This window comes from Schistocerca piceifrons, chromosome 2, assembly GCF_021461385.2.
Source record: "Schistocerca piceifrons isolate TAMUIC-IGC-003096 chromosome 2, iqSchPice1.1, whole genome shotgun sequence".
Lineage (NCBI taxonomy): Eukaryota > Metazoa > Arthropoda > Insecta > Orthoptera > Acrididae > Schistocerca > Schistocerca piceifrons.
The window spans coordinates 876,677,696-876,699,595 of NC_060139.1; the positions used below are offsets into that span (position 1 = coordinate 876,677,696).

At 43.5% G+C, this 21,900-nt stretch overlaps 1 protein-coding gene across 1 annotated transcript in view; it reads left to right on the plus strand.

The window, feature by feature from the left end:
• The window catches only part of LOC124775952, a 277,099-nt gene that overhangs the window by 197,148 nt on the left and 58,051 nt on the right, over positions 1–21,900 (plus strand). Inside the window, exon 2 of the mRNA XM_047250794.1 lies at positions 14,872–15,059. Coding sequence (XP_047106750.1) covers positions 14,872–15,059 — 188 coding nt within the window. The remainder of the gene's footprint in view (positions 1–14,871; positions 15,060–21,900) is intronic.

Here is a 21,900-nt window from a genome sequence, read left to right on the forward strand (position 1 = left end):
TCCAAACTTTACAGAAGCTCTCCTGCGAAACTTGCAGAACTAGCACTCCTGAAAGAAAGGATATTGCGGAGACATGGCTTAGCCACAGCCTGGGGGATGTTTCCAGAATGAGATTTTCACTCTGCAGCGGAGTGTGCGCTGATATGAAACTTCCTGGCAGATTAAAACTGTGTGCCCGACCGAGACTCGAACTCGGGACCTTTGCCTTTCGCGGGCAAGTGCTCTACCAACTGAGCTACCGAAGCACGACTCACGCCCGGTACTCACAGCTTTACTTCTGCCAGTACCTCGTCTCCTACCTTCCAAACTTTACAGAAGCTCTCCTGCGAAACTTGCAGAACTAGCACTCCTGAAAGAAAGGATATTGCGGAGAGGTACTGGCAGAAGTAAAGCTGTGAGTACCGGGCGTGAGTCGTGCTTCGGTAGCTCAGTTGGTAGAGCACTTGCCCGCGAAAGGCAAAGGTCCCGAGTTCGAGTCTCGGTCGGGCACACAGTTTTAATCTGCCAGGAAGTTTCATATCAGCGCACACTCCGCTGCAGAGTGAAAATCTCATTCTGGAAACATCCCCCAGGCTGTGGCTAAGCCATGTCTCCGCAATATCCTTCCTTTCAGGAGTGCTAGTTCTGCAAGTTTCGCAGGAGAGCTTCTGTAAAGTTTGGAAGGTAGGAGACGAGGTACTGGCAGAAGTAAAGCTGTGAGTACCGGGTGTGAGTCGTGCTTCGGTAGCTCAGTTGGTAGAGCACTTGCCCGCGAAAGGCAAAGGTCCCGAGTTCGAGTCTCGGTCGGGCACACAGTTTTAATCTGCCAGGAAGTTTCATATCAGCGCACACTCCGCTGCAGAGTGAAAATCTCATTCTGGAAACATCCCCCAGGCTGTGGCTAAGCCATGTCTCCGCAATATCCTTTCTTTCAGGAGTGCTAGTTCTGCAAGTTTCGCAGGAGAGCTTCTGTAAAGTTTGGAAGGTAGGAGACGAGGTACTGGCAGAAGTAAAGCTGTGAGTACCGGGCGTGAGTCGTGCTTCGGTAGCTCAGTTGGTAGAGCACTTGCCCGCGAAAGGCAAAGGTCCCGAGTTCGAGTCTCGGTCGGGCACACAGTTTTAATCTGCCAGGAAGTTTCATATCAGCGCACACTCCGCTGCAGAGTGAAAATCTCATTCTGGAAACATCCCCCAGGCTGTGGCTAAGCCATGTCTCCGCAATATCCTTTCTTTCAGGAGTGCTAGTTCTGCAAGTTTCGCAGGAGAGCTTCTGTAAAGTTTGGAAGGTAGGAGACGAGGTACTGGCAGAAGTACAGCTGTGAGTACCGGGCGTGAGTCGTGCTTCGGTAGCTCAGTTGGTAGAGCACTTGCCCGCGAAAGGCAAAGGTCCCGAGTTCGAGTCTCGGTCGGGCACACAGTTTTAATCTGCCAGGAAGTTTCATATCAGCGCACACTCCGCTGCAGAGTGAAAATCTCATTCTGGAAACATCCCCCAGGCTGTGGCTAAGCCATGTCTCCGCAATATCCTTCCTTTCAGGAGTGCTAGTTCTGCAAGTTTCGCAGGAGAGCTTCTGTAAAGTTTGGAAGGTAGGAGACGAGGTACTGGCAGAAGTAAAGCTGTGAGTACCGGGCGTGAGTCGTGCTTCGGTAGCTCAGTTGGTAGAGCACTTGCCCGCGAAAGGCAAAGGTCCCGAGTTCGAGTCTCGGTCGGGCACACAGTTTTAATCTGCCAGGAAGTTTCATATCAGCGCACACTCCGCTGCAGAGTGAAAATCTCATTCTGGAAACATCCCCCAGGCTGTGGCTAAGCCATGTCTCCGCAATATCCTTTCTTTCAGGATTGTTAGTTCTGCAAGTTTCGCAGGAGAGCTTCTGTAAAGTTTGGAAGGTAGGAGACGAGGTACTGGCAGAAGTAAAGCTGTGAGTACCGGGCGTGAGTCGTGCTTCGGTAGCTCAGTTGGTAGAGCACTTGCCCGCGAAAGGCAAAGGTCCCGAGTTCGAGTCTCGGTCGGGCACACAGTTTTAATCTGCCAGGAAGTTTCATATCAGCGCACACTCCGCTGCAGAGTGAAAATCTCATTCTGGAAACATCCCCCAGGCTGTGGCTAAGCCATGTCTCCGCAATATCCTTTCTTTCAGGAGTGCTAGTTCTGCAAGTTTCGCAGGAGAGCTTCTGTAAAGTTTGGAAGGTAGGAGACGAGGTACTGGCAGAAGTAAAGCTGTGAGTACCGGGCGTGAGTCGTGCTTCGGTAGCTCAGTTGGTAGAGCACTTGCCCGCGAAAGGCAAAGGTCCCGAGTTCGAGTCTCGGTCGGGCACACAGTTTTAATCTGCCAGGAAGTTTCAAATCTGTTCATGTTTCAACTTCCGAGCATTCTACATCTACATCTACATTGATACTCCGCAAGCCACCTAACGGTGTGTGGCGGAGGGCACTTTACGTGCCACTGTCATTACCTCCCTTTCCTGTTCCAGTCGCGTATAATTCGCGGGAAGAACGACTGTCTGAAAGCCTCCGTGCGCGCTCTAATTCTCTAATTTTACATTCGTGATCTCCTCAAGAGGTATAAGTAGGGGGAAGCAATATATTCGATACCTCATCCAGAAACGCACCCTCTCGAAACCTGGCGAGCATGCTACACCGCGATGCAGAGCGCCTCTCTTGCAGAGTCTGCCACTTGAGTTTATTAAACATCTCCGTAACGCTATCACGGTTACCAAATAACCCTGTGACGAAACGCGCCGCTCTTCTTTGGATCTTCTCTATCTCCTCCGTCAGACCGATCTGGTACGGATCCCACACTGATGAGAAATACTCAAGTATAGGTCGAACGAGTGTTTTGTAAGCCACCTCCTTTGTTGATGGACTACATTTTCTAAGCACTCTCCCAATGAATCTCAACCTGGTGCCCGCCTTACCAACAATTAATTTTATATGATCATTCCACTTCAAATCGTTACGCACGCATACTCCCAGATATTTTACAGAAGTAACTGCTACCAATGTTTGTTCCGCTATCATATAATCATACAATAAAGGATCCTTCTTTCTATGTATTCGCAATACATTACATTTGTCTATGTTAAGGGTCAGTTGCCACTCCCTGCACCAAGTGCCTATCCGCTGCAGATCTTCCTGCATTTCGCTACAATTTTCTAATGCTGCAACTTCTCTGTATACTACAGCATCATCCGCGAAAAGCCGCATGGAACTTCCGACACTATCTACTAGGTCATTTATATATATTGTGAAAAGCAATGGTCCCATAACACTCCCCTGTGGCACGCCAGAGGTTACTTTAACGTCTGTAGACGTCTCTCCATTGATAACAACATGCTGTGTTCTGTTTGCTAAAAACTCTTCAATCCAGCCACACAGCTGGTCTGATATTCCGTAGGCTCTTACTCTGTTTATCAGGCGACAGTGCGGAACTGTATCGAACGCCTTCCGGAAGTCAAGAAAAATAGCATCTACCTGGGAGCCTGTATCTAATATTTTCTGGGTCTCATGAACAAATAAGGCGAGTTGGGTCTCACACGATCGCTGTTTCCGGAATCCATGTTGATTCCTACATAGTAGATTCTGGGTTTCCAGAAATGACATGATACGCGAGCAAAAAACATGTTCTAAAATTCTACAAGAGATCGACGTCAGAGATATAGGTCTATAGTTTTGCGCATCTGCTCGACGACCCTTCTTGAAGACTGGGACTATCTGTGCTGTTTTCCAATCATTTGGAACCCTCCGTTCCTCTGGAGACTTGCGGTACACGGCTGTTAGAAGGGGGGCAAGTTCTTTCGCGTACCCTGTGTACAATCGAATTGGTATCCCGTCAGGTCCAGTGGACTTTCCTCTGTTGAGTGATTCCAGTTGCTTTTCTATTCCTTGGACACTTATTTCGATGTCAGCCATTTTTTCGTTTGCCTCTGACCTCACAACTGGTGGGAATTTGTATCAGATAGTTCATTTTACACATTCACAGAATTCTGCATATAAACGTGGATAGTTACCTGGTACCAGTTTACTTGCAGCAGGCCCCTAGATCGTGTATTACCGCCGTAAAAAAGATTTTTTATGTCTGTGAAAAAATATAATTCACAACATTTATTTCAGACTTATAATCGATACTCATGTATAGAGAAGAAGAGACTGATACAGTCTAATAACAGATTTCTAGGGTCAAACTACGCAATAGACTTTTGTCTGAAGCAAATACTGACATCGTACAACTGGAATCGCGCCCCTTGTATTACTCGTATGCATTGTGATGGGTGTCCATAATGTATATCGACCCGTGACACCGCAAAGAGTATCAGGGAGGCATGTGATCGGCATAAGGAAGCAATCAGGAGAAGTGTTTCTGGTGATTTGTTCATTCAAACTGTGCTACATTCGTGTACGACAACAGTACGTTTCACATTGACATTGCTTTCCCGGTAGGATGCTCTCACATAAACATGGATGTTACTTCATGACAGTTCTCTCAGAAACTCACGGAAGTTATCAGGTGGACACCGAGAGAACACATGCCGCCGTCGATATTTGTGTTCCCCGTGATGGAACTGCTGTTATCAACTTGATTTCTCAAAGGTAACTAATATTCAGTCTCTATCAGATGTGCAGCAGTTTTTGGTGACATTGAAACAAGCGATTCCTCATTACTTGTAGAAATGGTGCCATATATTAATAGTAAAAGCAACAAGTTCTAAGCTCATAATAATGTGTTATAGCATAGTGCTTAAGGGTCACATATTGTTAATATAGGACTATAAAACCGATGAAATTAAATAGCAAGTGACTGTATATGAAGATACACATAGAGTTAGCTTAGTTGAAATCATTTGAATTAAATAGCAAGATGGTTCCTCCAACAAGAATAAATGTAATTTCCGAACATCTCCTTCTTTGTCTACATGTATAGTCCAGAAGCTGCTACACGGAATATATTGAAAGATACATAATGTACCCATTGTATTATCCCTGTCCCCCAGCATTTGGGAACTTAAGCTAGGATACATTTCCCATTATGTCCTAGCAATTATCACAGCTCTCTGTAACTCAATGATACCACAGTTGAACTTCTAAATAACTTTCATGACAAGTGCAATAAAACAGACCTTCAGTTTATGTTCCATTAGCTTCGATACCCATCTTTTGTCAAAATCCTGAAAAGTCAAATTAAAAACGAAGCAAATAAAAATAGCTCTTTCGTTTTGATCCGATGTCATTTTATACAGTTTTCAAAAGTTTTAATGAACTCACGTATGACAAAAGACTCATATTGTATCAAAAGAAGAATTAGTTCACTTGAGGAAATGTTACATTTACAGTGGTTGGCAGGAACAAAGGAGGGGGGGGGGGGGAGTGACATTGCAGTATTGCCAATAGACATATTAAAAGTAGAAAAACCTGCTCCTAGTTTTTGTAAATATTAATTCCTTCGTCAGGGAGAAAAATGGGATAGGAGTGGGAATGTTGGGCAGGGGAGTACATCACACTAACGAATGGGTTGTAAGTGTGGTGGATGACAAAGGTAATAGGAGAAACTTCAGAGAGGGTAGGAAGTCAGAGATAGTTAACAAAGTGAGAAGTAAATAGGAACAGAGGATAAGGGAGATGTGGTATAGGGAGCGAATTAGAAAAACATGGAAAAAGTTTGAGAAGAAGCGAAAATAGAAAGAGAAGGAAAGCAAAAGGGAAAAAGGGGGTAAAAAAGAGAAATAGAGTAAAAATTGTAGTAAGAAAGAAAGAAGATAATCGGAATGAAAATTTGGGTAAATACGAAAATACTACTGATGAAAAAATAGTGAAAATATAACTAAGTAAATGAGGGAAGAGGCTTTTTCTAAGACCAGGAGAGGGACGGGATGCGAGAATACTCTGGAGAAAATTGGTACTTGGTGGAAGGAGCCCACTTAGTGCAGCAGAAACTGAGGTGACTTGGGACAGAAACAATTCTTTTTTTTTGGGGGGGGGGGGGGTTAAACAATGTCGTCTTTAACCAAACGTAGAACACATAGTGGTGACCAAGTCCTAAGGCAGACTGTGAGTGTAGCCGGATCGGTTCCAATATAATGACTGGATCGTAACATATCGCTTACTGTGATGTATTTGAAGAGCTACTGTCAGGCCGTTGGGCTCGGTACTTACCGCCGTTAGCTGGTTGCTGCGACTGGTCGATTGACACGGTTTGAGTGTCTCCCATGGAAAGGATCGAATTCTTATCTACTCGTACACCTCTAGGGTCTCTTATTTATCGTCGGAGTTGTTTCTACATCGTACGATACCTAAACGTTCAATCAACTTCCTCAATTACTTTTTCGATATATTCCAATCTCTGTCTTCGCATACAGTCTTTGTTCTCTTCGGCTTTCTCAGGTATTATGGAAGTTATTCCCTGATGTATTAACACACCCCCATCACCTCGTCCCTTCTTCTAGTCATTACCTTCCATGTAATTCTTTCTTCGCCCATTCTGCAGATAATCTCCTCATTTCTCATCTTATAAGCCCTCTTAATTTTCGACATCCTTCTGTGTCAGTACGTCTCAGATACTCTGATTCTCTTCTTTTCTGGTTTCGTACAGTTCACGATTCACTTAGTGCAACGTTGTGCTCTACGCGTACATTCTCCAACAATTTGTTTCTGGAATAGTTTCTTCTTCTTCTATTATGTCTACCTGCAGTATTGGAATTTCGCTTTCTGAAGATCAAAACTGCTCAGCCATTCTGTCATCTTATAAAGGATTCCAGTCAAACATCTTGTTCGTCGTCTAGAGAATTTCGCAATTAAAACGAAATCCCATTAACTACACCAAAACCTTTTTTTCGATGTTGACAAAAATTAGGATAATTTCATTCAACAACAGCTGTGTAGAGTTCCCTCTGCGTTCTTCCATATCACATCTGTCACTGCAGCCCCATTTTCTCTTATTTCCTGTCCCAGAGAGGGAATGCAACGGTTAAGGCAGGTCCAGATCTTCGTTTGGTCACACAAATTTACTTTACCGCATTTCCTGCAAATCGGTTAAGGCGAATGCCATGATTTCCCTTGTCGTTATTGATCTGCTGCATCTTGTGTGTCATGTCTAGTGACATCCTTGTCGACAGTACCGTAAATTGCAATCTTCCTTCTGTGCATTTTTATGCCTTTATGGACATGAACTTTTTGGTTGATATGCTCGAAAGAAATTTTATTTGTACTAGTAAATTATAGATTGCAGCGATCAGTCGTCCTTTTTAAATTTTATTGTGCAGATCTAGATTTCGGCTAGAAGCTAGCCATTCTCAATGCAGTGTTATTTTCACTCAATGTATGTAATTCCCTGTTGGTCTGGCTTCATCCACAGTTCATTGAATACTGTGGATGAAGCCCGACCAACAGGGAATTACATGGAATGAGCGAAAATAATAGTGCATTGAGAATGGCTAGCTTCTAGCCGAAATCTAGATCTGCACGATAAAAACAAAACTGTAAAAAGGATGACTGATCGCTGCAATCTATAATTTACAAGTCAATAGACGCTGAGTGCAACTGCTTTCTGAATGAAATTTCATTTATTCGCTAATTTTCTTCTATAGCCATTACTGGGTGACAAGTAGTTGTTGCAAGCGGAGGTAAAGTAATATAGGACAGGCGGAGATGTTACTAATTTAGTTATTTTATCCGTCCACATATCTGTTGCACAGAAATAATACTAAAGATGAATAACCAAAAAATTGATTCATACGTAAAGTGACAGTGTCACTGACAGCTTTCCCTCTCAAAGAATTTATATGTTGTGTACAATTTTTTTTATTTGTGCATATTTATATACTTGTTAACTAATAAGATGTAGGAGAGTTTGAGCACAGGTAAATAAAAAGGGTGTTAATAATTATGCATCACTGACCTTGGCCGGAATATTGTACGGTAACGTGTACTGTACTTTGGTTGCATGCTGTAGAATTCTAGAGATGTTTATTATTAACATTTACATTAACTTTTCAGCAATAGTTACTCTATGTTCTCTACATAATGACTAACAGAGTAGTGTGTACTATTTTCTTCTCAATGATTGCGAGATAGATCTGCCTCTTGTGGTCTGGGTGTGAATGCTGCTGTCACTGTAATAATGATTAGTCTTTTTAACATGCATAGTAGAACGTACATGAACTCAAAAAGTTGCAGTTATAATTGCTAGCTGTATAAACTATTTTGTACTGCGAGCCCTCTTATTACTAGCTGTTATAATTCTCATGCTTTTATTGTGATTCAGATGTTGCAGCACTTACGTTTGTGCATCTGAAATTGTTTACTGATTTTATAATTTTCAAATCTGATTTTAAAGGTATATTTGTATAGTTTTGTCACATGTACATAAATGAAACTTAATTTAACAGAACGGAAAAAGAAAATTCTGTTCGTTCGTTTCAGGTATTTATTTACCTCCAGTGTTCCAGAAGGGTCTTTTTTCTTTCTTTCTTCGTTTTATTTATACAGAGAAGCTAAAGCAAGATCACTCTGTCACGTATACGTGAGCTACTACGTGTGGAGATACGGGCCATTCTGTCTTATGATAGCCATATATCTGGCAATCCTACAGGAAGAACTCACGTTGTTAATATCTATTGTTGCACATCTTTAAATCTGCCATTTGACATGGAATCCCATTCACTTGAATAGAATTGTCTTTAATGATGAGTTTCGCTTCGAACTGAGCTACAATGACCAGCGTCTGGAGACGCCCCAAACACTGGCGGGATATCAGCCCAGCCGTCGCCTATCATACGACTCGACAACCATTTCAAAGGAGGACCTTTTTGGACGTCATCCGCTAAACTCTTACAGCACAGAGGTACATCAACGATTTTCTACGACCAGTTTTGTTGCCCTCCATGGTAAGCGGTCTTGCACTTATACGAGTATTTCAACAAGATAATGCCCGCCCGCACATGACCACAACTTCTATTATTTGTCTTCGTGCTTGCCAAACCTACCTTGGCCGGTAAGATGGCAGAATCTCTCCCCAATTAGGAACGTTTTGAGCATTATGGGCAATATTCTCCAACCAGCTCGGGATTTTGATGAACTGACGTTCCAGTTGGACAGAATTTGGCACGAAATCCCACAGGAGGCTATACAGCAGCTCTATCAATCAACGCTAAGCCGAATAGTTGCTTGTATAAGGGCCAGAGATGGACCAACGTGTTATTAACTAGCTCAATTTGCAAAGCTCTTTCTGTTGAATTTTTTTTTTTTTTTTTGTCATCTACTGATCTCTTCATCTCAGAGAAGCACTTGCAACCTACGTCCTCAATTATTTGCTTGACGTATTCCAATCTCTGTCTTCCTCTACAGTTTTTGCCCTCTTCAGCTCCTTCTAGTACCATGGAAGTCATTCCCTCATGTCTTAGCAGATGTCCTATCATCCTGTCCCTTCTCCTTATCAGTGTTTTCCGCATATTCCTTTCCTCTCCGATTCTGCGTAGAACCTCCTCATACCTTACCTTATCAGTCCACCTAATTTTCAACATTCGTCTATAGCACCACATCTCAAATGCTTCGATTCTCTTCTGTTCCGGTTTTCCAACAGTCCACGTTTCACTACCATACAATGCTGTACTCCAGACGTACATCCTCAGAAATTTCTTCCTCAAATTTATGCCGGTATTTGATATTAGTAGACTTCTCTTGGCCAGAAATGCCTTTTTTTGCCATAGCGAGTTTGCTTTTGATGTCCTCCTTGCTCCGTCCGTCATTGGTTATTTTACTGCCTAGGTAGCTGAATTCCTTAACTTCATTGACTTCGTGACCATCAATCCTGATGTTAAGTTTCTCGCTTTTCTAATTTCTACTACTTCTCATTACCTTCGTCTTTCTCCGATTTACTCTCAAACCATACTGTGTACTCATTAGACTGTTCATTCCGTTCAGCAGATCATTTAATTCTTCTTCACTTTCACTCAGGATAGCAATGTCATCAGCGAATCGTATCATTGATATCCTTTCACGTTGTATTTTAATTCTACTCCTGAAGCTTTCTTTTATTTCCATCATTGCTTCCTCGATGTACAGATTGAAAAGTAGGGGCGAAAGACTACAGCCTTGTCTTACACCCTTCTTAATACGAGCACTTCGTTCTTGATCGTCCACTCTTATTATTCCCTCTTGGTTGTTGTACATATTGTATATGACCCGTCTCTCCCTATAGCTTACCCCTACTTTTTTCAGAATCTCGAACAGCTTGCACCATTTTATATTGTCGAACGCTTTTTCCAGGTCGACAAATCCTATGAAAGTGTCTTGATTTTTCTTTAGCCTTGTTTCCATTACTAGCCGTAACGTCAGAATTGCCTCTCTCGTTCCTTTACTTTTCCTAAAGCCAAACTGATCGTCACATAGCGCATTCTAAATTTTCTTTTCCATTCTTCTGTATATTATTCTTGTAAGCAGCTTCGATGCATGAGCTGTTAAGCTGATTGTGCCATAATTCTCGCACTTGTCAGCTCTTGCCGTCTTCGGAATTGTGTGGATGATGCTTTTCCGAAAGTCAGATGGTATGTCGCCGGACTCATATATTCTACACACCAACGTGAATAGTCGTTTTGTTGCCACTTCCCTCAATGATTTTAGAAATTCTGATGGAATGTTATCTATCCCTTCTGCCTTATTTGACCGTAAGTCCTCCAAAGCTCTTTTAAACTCCGATTCTAATACTGGATCCCCTATCTCTTCTAAATCGACTCCTGTTTCTTCTTCTATCACATCAGACAAATCTTCACCACCATAGAGGCTTTCAATGTATTCTTTCCACCTATCTGCTCTCTCCTCTGCATTTAACAGTGGAATTCCCGTTGCACTCTTAATGTTACCACCGTTGCTTTTAATGTCACCAAAGGTTGTTTTGACTTTCCTGTATGCTGAGTATGTCCTTCCGACAATCATATCTTTTTCGATGTCTTCACATTTTTCCTGCAGCCTTTTCTTCTTAGCTTCCCCGCAGTTCCTATTTATTTCATTCCTCAGCGACTTGTACTTCTGTATTCCTGATTTTCCCGGAACATGTTTGTACTTCCTCCTTTCATCAATCAACTGAAGTATTTCTTCTGTTACCCATGGTTTCTTCGCAGCTACCTTCTTTGTACCTATGTTTTCCTTCCCAACTTCTGTGATGGCCCTTTTTAGAGATGTCCATTCCTCTTCAACTGTACTGCCTACTGCGCTATTTTTTATTGCTGTATCTATAGCGTTAGAGAACTTCAAACGTATCTCGTCATTCCTTAGTACTTCCGTATCCCACTTCTTTGCGTATTGATTCTTCCTGACTAATGTCTTGAACTTCAGCCTACTCTTCATCACTACTATATTGTGATCTGAGTCCATATCTGCTCTTGGGTACGCCTTACAATCCAGTATCTGATTTCGGAATCTCTGTCTGACGATGATGTAATCTAATTGAAATCTTCCCGTATCTCCCGGCCTTTTCCAAGTATACCTCCTCCTCTTGTGATTCTTGAACAGGGTATTCGCTATTACTAGCTGAAACTTGTTACAGAACTCAATTAATCTTTCTCCTCTTTCATTCCTTGTCCCAAGACCATATTCTCCTGTAACCTTTTCTTCTACTCCTTCCCCTACAACTGCATTCCAGTCGCCCATGACTATTAGATTTTCGTCCCCCTTTACATACTGCATTACCCTTTCAATATCCTCAGACACTTTCTCTATCTGTTCATCTTCAGCTTGCGACGTCGGCATGTATACCTGAACTATCGTTGTCGATGTTGGTCTGATTAGAACAACCCGGTCACTTAACTGTTCACAGTAACACACCCTCTGCCCTACCCTCCTATTCATAACGAATCCTACACCCGTTATACCATTTTCTGCTGCTGTTGATATTACCCGATACTCATCTGACCAGAATTCCTTGTCTTCCTTCCACTTCACTTCACTGACCCCTACTACATCTAGATTTAGCCTTTGCATTTCCCTTTTTAGATTTTCTAGTTTCCCTACCACTTTTAAGCTTCTGACAGTCCACGCCCCGACTCGTAGAACGTTATCCTTTCGTTTATTATTCAATCTTTTTTTAATGGTAACCTCCCATTTGGCAGTCCCCTCCCGGAGATCCGAATGGGGGATTATTCCGGAATCTTTTGCCAATGGTGAGATCATCATGACACTTCTTCAATTACAGGCCACATGTCCTGTGGATACACGTTACGTGTCTTTAATGCAGTGGTTTCCATTGCCTTCTGCATCCTCATGTCGTTGATCATTGCTGATTCTTCCGCCTTTAGGGACAATTTCCCACCCCTAGGACAAGAGAGTGCCCTGAACCTCTATCCGCTCCTCCGCCCTCTTTGACAAGGCTCCTTGATTTCTTATGCCGGAAGTCTTCGGCCGCCAATGCTGATTACTTATCAAAATTTAGGCAGTGGCGGGGATCGAACCCTGGACCGAAGACGTTTTGATTATGAATCTAAGACGCTACCCCTAGACCACGGGTTGAATAAGTCATCTAATTTTTCAGAAATTGCTATCGTTTGTTTGTCTGTACACTTACATCACATTTAGCGATTTCCGTCCCATAGCGTGAATCACCCAGCAATTTCACCTCTTTCGAGAGGCGTTCAAGATACCGCAAAGAGAATTTAGATACATGACAGCACCCAGAGGCGGGGGGGGGGGGGGGGGGGGTATAATTTTGTTGAATATAAATCCACTTTTGTGTCAACCGAGATTCTGAAGCAAATACGGTTTTTAAGCGAAGCTGTATACTTTTTAATGACTTTTGAAGGCCCTTGAAATAATTAGTACGATAATATAACGTTTGTTAATGTTGGGAGAGAAATTTTTCATAAACTTACCTGAGAAATGAGTTGAAACTGAGTGGCAAGGAGGCCGAAATCACATACTGCGGTTGAACTCAGCCCACTGGGCGCTCGTGCTGGAACTGGTCTTTATGTGCAGCAAGAAAGTGGGCCTACTGTAGTAAGTGTAATTATACCTAATTCATCATGGTCCAACATCATACGAGAAAGGTACGAAGTCGGCTGAGATTGTTGTAACTGGAACGATATGCTAATTTCTAGCATAACAGAAGGGACTGAGAAAAACTACATACATTACGTGTACACACTCATGTTTAAGTAAACAACTTTTGAGCAAGCAAGTGATCAGTCCACGGGCTTGATACCGAATATCCGTCCAAAAAATCGTCTGCGCATTTTGTCTGGTGTTTCGTCAGATAATTGCCATCTCGTTTTTGTAGTGTTTAGCTGGAGTCTTTCATGCGATGCGTAGATTCAACGAAAAGCGCCGGATAGTTTTCCGTTACAAATAAAACACGAAGAATAAACAGTACTCCAGTAGCAACTGAGCAGTGCTGCTGCATAGCGGTAGCAGTCGGCAAGGACCAGGGCGCTGTCGTCGCTCCTGGAAAGTTAGTTATTCTTCGTGCTCTACTGTCGCTGTTATTGTTCAATTCAGGACCGCTCTATCGAATGGGCCGTAAACTTCCACTTTTAAAATCATTTTGTTTGTAATTAGAAACAAATCGACGCTTTCCTCGGCAATGGGCGATATGAGCAGTTTGGGCTGACTCCATTTACACATCGCAAATATGGAATTGCAAATATCTGCTGAAAAATCCGACGACTATACCTTTTCTCCAGAAGGAAAATAAAAAATGCATCAAGCAATATTAAAGATTTCCAGAATGAGATTTTCACTCTGCAGCGGAGTGCGCGTTGATATGACACTTCCTGGCAGATTGAAACTGTGTGCCGGACCGAGACTCGAACTCAGGACCTTTGCCTTTCGGGGGCACGTGCTCTACCAGCTGAGCTACCCAAGCACGACTCACGTCCCGTCCTCACAGCTTTACTTCTGCCAGTACCTCGTCTCCTACTTTCCAAACTTTACAGAAGCTCTCCTGCGAACCTTGCAGAACTAGCACTCCTCAAAGACAGGATATTGCGCAGACATGGCTTAGCCACAGCTTGGGAGATGTTTCCAGAATGATATTTTCACTCTGCAGCGGTGTGTGCGCTGATATGACACTTCCTGGCAGATTGAAACTGTGTGCCGGACCGAGACTCGAACTCAGGACCTTTGCCTTTCGGGGGCACGTGCTCTACCAGCTGAGCTACCCAAGCACGACTCACGTCCCGTCCTCACAGCTTTACTTCTGCCAGTACCTCGTCTCCTACTTTCCAAACTTTACAGAAGCTCTCCTGCGGACCTTGCAGAACTATCACTCCTGAAAGAAAGGATATTGCGGAGACATGGCTTAGCCACAGCCTGGGGAATGTTTCCAGAATGAGATTTTCACTCTGCAGCGGAGTGTGCGCTGATATGAAACTTCCTGGCAAGAGAGCATCTGTAAAGTTTGGAAAGTAGGAGACGAGGTACTGGCAGAAGTAAAGCTGTGAGGACGCGGCGTGAGTCGTGCTTGGGTGCCTCAGTTGGTAGAACACTTGCCCGCGAAAGGCAAAGGTCACGAGTTCGAGTCGCGGTCCGGCACACAGTTTTAATCTGGCAGGAAGTTTTAATATTAAAGGTTTGTGTGAATACAATGTATAGGAACGAACAGAAGATACAAATGCCACTCACTTAAGGTGGTCAGAGTAAATAGGGTCGAATGAACGGTGCAGTTTAGTTCACTGCGTTTTAGTGCAGTGGAATAACAAGAGAATTTTGCGACTCGTGTCCACAAATCCATTGAAAAGGGCGACGAGCCTCTGGATGAAACTGACAAAGCCAGTAACTTATCAAGTCACTGTCTTGTTTTTCAGCTGTACGGGCCCACATGAGTCACGCTCGCCAGCTACTACATCACCACCCCTCTCTCGCGGTACCGTGAGTTGCCCGCTGCAGTGGCCGCGGTGTGTGGTGCCTGTTGCAGAGCCGCTGCACTCGTCTGTGCGCCGCATCCTGTCCGGGGAGAAGGAGAAGGAGGCGCACGTGCAGGTGGTGAGAGCTACCACCGTCTGACCGCCCCCACCCCGCCTTGCTGCTGCGCTCCGCACCCTCGGCGGGTCAAGCCGACGACTCCTCCAGCAGTTGGTTGCCATCGGCGGAAGCGACGGCTCGGTCAGTACAGACTACAAACACGTGCCACACCAGCGCGAGGTACTCCGATAGGTAGAAGAAATACTACACTACTGGCCATTAAAATTGCTACACCATGAAGATGACGTGCTACAGACGCGAAATTTAACCGACAGGAAATAGATGCTATGATACGCAAATGATTAGCTTTTCAGAGCATTCACACAAGGCTGGCGCCGGTGGCGACACCTACAACGTGATGGCGTGAGGAAAGTTTCCAACCGATTTCTCATACACAAACACCAGTTGACCGGCGTTGCCGGTGAAACGTTGTTGTGATGCCTCGTGTAAGGAGGAAAATGCGCACCATCACGTTTCCGACTTTGATAAAGGACGGATTGTAGCCTATCGCGATTACGGTTATAGTATCGCGACATTGCTGCTCGCGTTGGTCGAGATCCAATGACTGTTAGCAGAATATGGAATCGGTGGGTTCAGGAGGGTAATACGGAACGCCGTGCTGGATCTTAACGGTCTCGTATCACTAGCAGTCGAGATGACAGGCATCTTATCCGCATGGCTGTAACGGATCGTGCAGCCACGTCTCGATCCCTGAGTCAACAGATGGGAACGTTTGCAAGACAACAACCATCTGCAGGAACAGTTTGACGACGTTTGCAGGAGCGTGGACTATCAGCTCGGAGACCATGGCTGTGTTTACCCTTGACGCTGCATCACAGACAGGAGCGCCTGCGATGGTGCACTCAACGACGAACCTGGGTGCACGAATGGCAAAACGTCACTTTTTCGGATGAATCCAGGTTCTGTTTACAGCATCATGATGGTCGCATCCGTGTTTGGCGACATCGCGGTGAACGCACTTCGGACGCGTGTATTCGTCATCGCCATACTGGCGTATCACCCGGCGAGATGGTATGGGGTGCCATTGGTTACACGTGGCTCTACCCTTCATTCGATCCCTGCGAAAGCCTACATCTCAGCAGGATAATGCACGACCGCATGTTGCAGGTCCTGTACGGGCCTTTCTGGATACGGAAAATGTTCGACTGCTGCCCTGGCCAGTACATTCTCCAGATCTCTCACCAATTGAAAACGTCTGGTCAATGGTGGCCGAGCAACTGGCTCGTCACAATACGCCAGTCACTACTCTTGATGAACTGTGGTATCTTGTTGAAGCTGCATGGGCAGCTGTACGTGTACATGCCATCCAAACTCTGTTTGACTCAATGCCCAGGCGTATCAAGGCCGTTGTTCTTTGTACTGATTTCTCAGGATCTATGCACCTACATTGCGTGAAAATGTAATCACATGTCAGTTCTAGTATAATATATTTATGCAATGAATACCAGTGTATCATCTGCATTTCTTCTTGGTGTAGCAATTTTAATGGCCAGTAGTGTATTACTGTTATTGTTTCCCTTGCGTGGTGGTTATCAGTATTCTGATGCGACCAGCCACGAATTCCTCGCCTGTGCTAACTATTCATCTCAGAGTAGCACGTGCAACTACGCCCTCAGTTAGTTGCTCATCTACAACTTTTGCCCTCTGCACGTGTTATAGAACCACGAATGATATTCCCTGACGTATAAACCCATGTTCTATCATCCCGTCCATTCTTCCTGGTCAGTGATTTCCATATTTTCCCTTCGCCGATTCTCTAGAGGACCTGCTCATTTCTCACAAGTCCACCTGACTTCCAAGATTCTCCTGTAGCACCACAACTCATGTGCTTGTTCTCTTCTGTACCGGTTTTCCCAATGTCCATGAGACCAAACGTAAATTCTCAGAAATTTATTCCTGAGATTAAGGCCTATATTTGACTTCTCTTAGCCAGGAAAACCATCTTCACCCGTGCTAGTCTGCTTTTTATGTCCTTCTTGCTTCGTCCCTAATAGGCTATTTTCCTTCCAAGGAGCAGAATTCCGTAAGCTCCCTTACTTCGTGACCACCAAGTCTGATGTTAAGTTTCTCGCTATTCTCATTTCTGCACATCTCATTACTTTCTTCTATCTTCGGATTACTTTCAGGCCATACTTTGTACCCATTATACTATTCATATCATTTGGTGGATCTTGTAATTCTTCTTCACTTTCACTCAAGTCATCAGCGAATCTTATCACTGATAGCCAACCACCCTGAATTTTTATCCCTCTCATGAACTTTTCTTCTATTTTCACCAGTTCTTCTTCGACGTATAGACTGAAAAGTTGGCGCGAAATACTGCATTCCTGTCTTACCGTCTTTTTAATTCTAGCTCATCGTTCTTGGCCTTACAACCTCATTGTACTCTCTTGGTTCTTGTACGTATTGTTTTTTATTCGTCTTTCGCTGCACCTTACTCCAATTTTTCTCAGACTATCGAAAATCATGCACCATTTTACCCTGTCGAATGTTTTTTTCAGTTGGCAAATCCTATGAACGTGTCTTGATTTTTCTTCACTCTTGCTTCGATTATATCAACCAGAACGTGAGAATTGCCTCTCTCTTGCCTTTTACTTCCCTAAAGCTAAACTGATTGTCGTGTAACTGATCATTCATCTGTATAACGTTCTTGTTTGCAGTATGGATGCATGAGCTGTTAATTTGTCTTTTCGATAAGTCTCGCCTTTACCTGCCGCCGCTTTCTTCGGAACTGTATCGATGATATTTTTCCGAAAGTCAGATAGTACGTCGTCAGTCTCACAGATTCTACACATCAATCTGAGTATTCGTTTCGTTGCCACTTCCCTAATGATTTTAGGAAGTTAGATCGAATATTATCCATCCTTTCTGCCTCAAGCTTTCCAAAGCTCTTTTAAATTCCGACTCTAAGACTGGATCCCATTTCTCTTCCGTAGAGACTTCACTTTCTTCTTTTATCACACTGACTATTACCAATCTTGCTTTTAATTTCACCAAGTTTGTTTTGATTTTTCTGTATCTTGAGTCAGTTCTTCCGACATTTATTTCTTTCTCGGGTACTTCTCCTAGGCTTCCGGCACTGATTATTTATTTCATTCCTGAGCGATTTATGCCGTTGTATTCCTGTCTTTATTTGAACGCTTTTGTACTTTCAAAGATCATAGCTACAAAACTAGAAGAAAGGATGATCTTCACTATTCTGGGTTAAGCTTTTGTATTTCCATCCTTCTAGCAGGTCTCTGGGACGACGGCCGTTTACTACCGTGACAAAATAAAAACACCAGTTGAAACTGGTAGCAACAAAATAAAATAAAATCATAAGGACGGCTGTAGGTGTTTTTATTTTGTCACGATATTCTGGGTTAAATCTGACTTTGGCACAGAAATGGGTGACTCATGCTGTCACAAAGATCTTTGGTCATTTACCAAATAGCATTAAATGTCTGACAGATAGTCAACCAGGATCTATAAAAAAAATTAAAAGAATTTATAAATGGTAACTCATTCTACTCACTAGATGAATTGTTTAGATATTAAGTAAAAATTGTAAAAAAAAGTACATCGTATACGGAAATCTTATGTTAATCTGACACTCCCACATCATCACGAGATGTCGTATTCACGCTCTATGGAACAAGTTTTAATGTCATGTAATGTAATGTAATGTTTCGTCTTTCAGTTGAAGTATTTCATCTGTTAACCAATGTCTTTCGCGGTAACCTTCCTAATATCTATGTTTGTCTTTCCATCGTCTCAGATTGCTCATTTTAGAGAAGCCTAATCATCTTCAACTGAACTGTGTACTGTGGTATTTATCATTGCAAATACATATCTTATGCGAACTTTAAATACGTCTCATCATTTCCGAGTATTTTCGTGTCCTGCTTCTTTCCGCACTGATTCTTCCGTACTATTCTGTTAAACTTTACTCTTCATCACCATTAAATTAAGATCTGAGTCTATATCTGTTCCTGGCTGCGCCTTACAGTCCGGTATCTGACCGTGATTTAAACCAACTAAAATCTTCCCACATCTCCAGACCTTTTCCAAATACATCTCTTCGTCTTGTGATTTTCAAACAGTGTATTTGCTTCCACTAGCTAAAATTTATTGCAAAACTCTACAACTACATTTACGTGACTACTTTGCAATTCAGACTGAAGCAGAGGGTTCTTCAATTCACCTTCAGACTAGTTCTCTACCGTTCCACTATCTAATAACGCAAGGGAAAAATGAACACTGAAATCTTTGTGTACGAGCTCTGATTTCTCTTATTTTATTACGATGATCATTTCTCCCTACGTAGTTTTGCAACCCCAAATAATTTGCACATTCAGAGGGGAAAGTTGGGGACTGGAATTTCTTGAAAAGAGCTCACCGCACCGAAAAACGCCTCGCTTTGATCATTACCATTCTCACTCACTTGTCATATCTGTGATACTCTCTCCCCTGTTGCACGATAATACAAAACGAGCTTCCTCTTTCAACTTTCTCGATGTCCTCCGCCAATCCTTTCTGGTAAGGCTCCCACACAGCACAGCGGCACTCTAGCAGAGGACAACCAAGCGTAGTGTCGGCAGTCTCTATAGCAGACCTGTTGCGTCTTCTAGGTGTTCTGCCAACGAAAAGGAGTCTTTAGTTTGTCTTCCCCACAACATTACGAATGTGACCGTTTCACTTTACGTTGATTGTAATTGTAATTTCTAGGTATCTACTCTAATTGACAGCTTTTAACTATCGCGTAACTGAAATTCAACGGATTTATTTCTGCTCTCTCATTTGTACTACCAACTTTCTTCTATTCCTTTCCTTACAGCCGCATTTCAGATCCTATTAGATTATCTTTTGCCTTTACATGCTAAATTATCCGTTCAATATATCTATATACTATTTCTATCTATTCATCTTCTGCTTGTGACTTCTGCGTCTATATCTGGACCGTTCTTATCGGTGTAGGTTTGCTATCGAATATCATAAGTACAACTCTGCCACTGAACTTGCAAGACATCGAGGTGAGTCGAGCGTGTGAATTCAAAGTGCCACTGGGCTATGGCTAGTAGGAAGGTGTGCCTATGATATGGATTGAGTGAACTCTTTCGACATCTAGATTCCCGCCCCCTCCCCCACCCCCACCCCACCTTACCCGCACTTCGACTCAAATGTGATATGGCAAATTACGCACGACTGAAATGATGGGAAATTAATGGCCCTGACAGATGAGTCGTGGGTGTGGCCCTTGCAAAAATTAATAGTAATTAAAGGAATTAAGGCGTTTATACGACTATTGAAATCAAATGTGAGTCCACTTTGACCATCATTTACTAGTATAAAATGCAGGAGGATAACCAAAAAGTTTATTGGTGGTAAGGACTTTGGGACCGCCATCCTGAGTGGCCGAGCGGTTCTAGGCGCTTCAGCCTGGAACCACGCGATCGTTACGGTCGCAGGTTCGAATCCTGCCTCGGGCATGGATGTGTGTGATGTCCTTAGGTTAGTTAGGTTTAAGTAGTTCTAAGTTCTAGGGGACTGATGTCCTCAGCTGTTAAGTCCCAGAGTGCTCAGAACCATTTGAACCATTGAACTTTGGGACCAGACTGCTGAGGTCATCGGTCCCTAAGCTTAATCACTACTTAATCTAATTTAAACTAACTTACGCTAAGGACAACACACACACCCAAGCCCTTGGGAGGACTCGAACCTCCGACGTGGGGAGCTGCGCGAACCGAGACAAGGCGCCCTAGACCCCGCGGCTACCCAGCGCAGCACGAAGTTTATTCACGAACGAAATAGTGATGTCTCCAGATCAAAAGATAAGAGAAATTTGGACAACAGTGTCTGCACAATTCATCCATTTAACATAAGAAGATACTGAGTGGAAACGTCCGCGGGAAAGGGGGCGAGGAAAGCATCTCGTAGTAATCTCGCGTTCTACACACGCTTCCGAATCGACATGATGGCTGTATCGATCATTGTGGGATAAAGAAAACACATGCAGGGACCCAACTGCCTGAATCATGAGTGTGCTATCTCGCACAACGTAATTCGGAACAAGATGCTCTCAACTTTGGAACAACGCACCTAACACGGACTCGGTAGTATCATCCCGTACTCACGCTGGCACCGTGAACTCGCCACGATTCTGCCGTACAAGAAGCTAAACTGGAACTTAAGCAGTTGCAGAAGCCTAAATTAAAGTTATGTCCCGTCGGAGTGCCGCAGAAATGACCAAAAACCATACGAAGAAGAATCTCCAGAAGAGAGACCAGACGAGCATGACCACAAGCTTCACGTGGAGAAGCTGCGAAAAAGAAGCGGCCAAAAACTATGTATTTTCCAATCCGTAAGGTTGTTGCTTGAACTCCCAGTGGGACACGGCGTAACAAACCTTGCCCTCTTTTGGCCAAAAATCTTGTTTAGTCGCTACCCAATCGCCGAATTCGGCAAGTTTTAACAGAATGATAACAATTTTGTGCAGACTCCTGCTTTCGAAAAATGTTGCAGCTCACCCGAATGCGAGGAAACCCACGCTTCGTTTACCAGTAGAGAAAACGCCTGTCTCCCGCACTATATACTTTGTTAGGCACCGAACAATCACAGCGTCTCACCCTGAGAATGACATGAGATAGTTGAATGTTCTTCGAGTCCTGGCGAGAGAAAAACACGGCGGTACTCCTTCAAAAAATGTTCCGAGCATTCCCCTAACTTAACAATACTGTGCACCTGGCGATGTTATCTCTCCAGTCAGCTGCCCGTAGACTGTAAAGAAACGCTTAGGTCCCCTATGACTAGAGCCTGGTCTGTGGGCCCAGTAGGCGCTACAGGGTACTATTTGGATGAATACAACAGACTGTAAAGAAACACTCAGCTCCCCTGCAGTTCCAGGGATTCCTTTATTCCAAACTGCCGTAGGCTATTTTGTACAGACTGTTTGCCAGATGCCCGCTGAGTTTCTGTGAATATG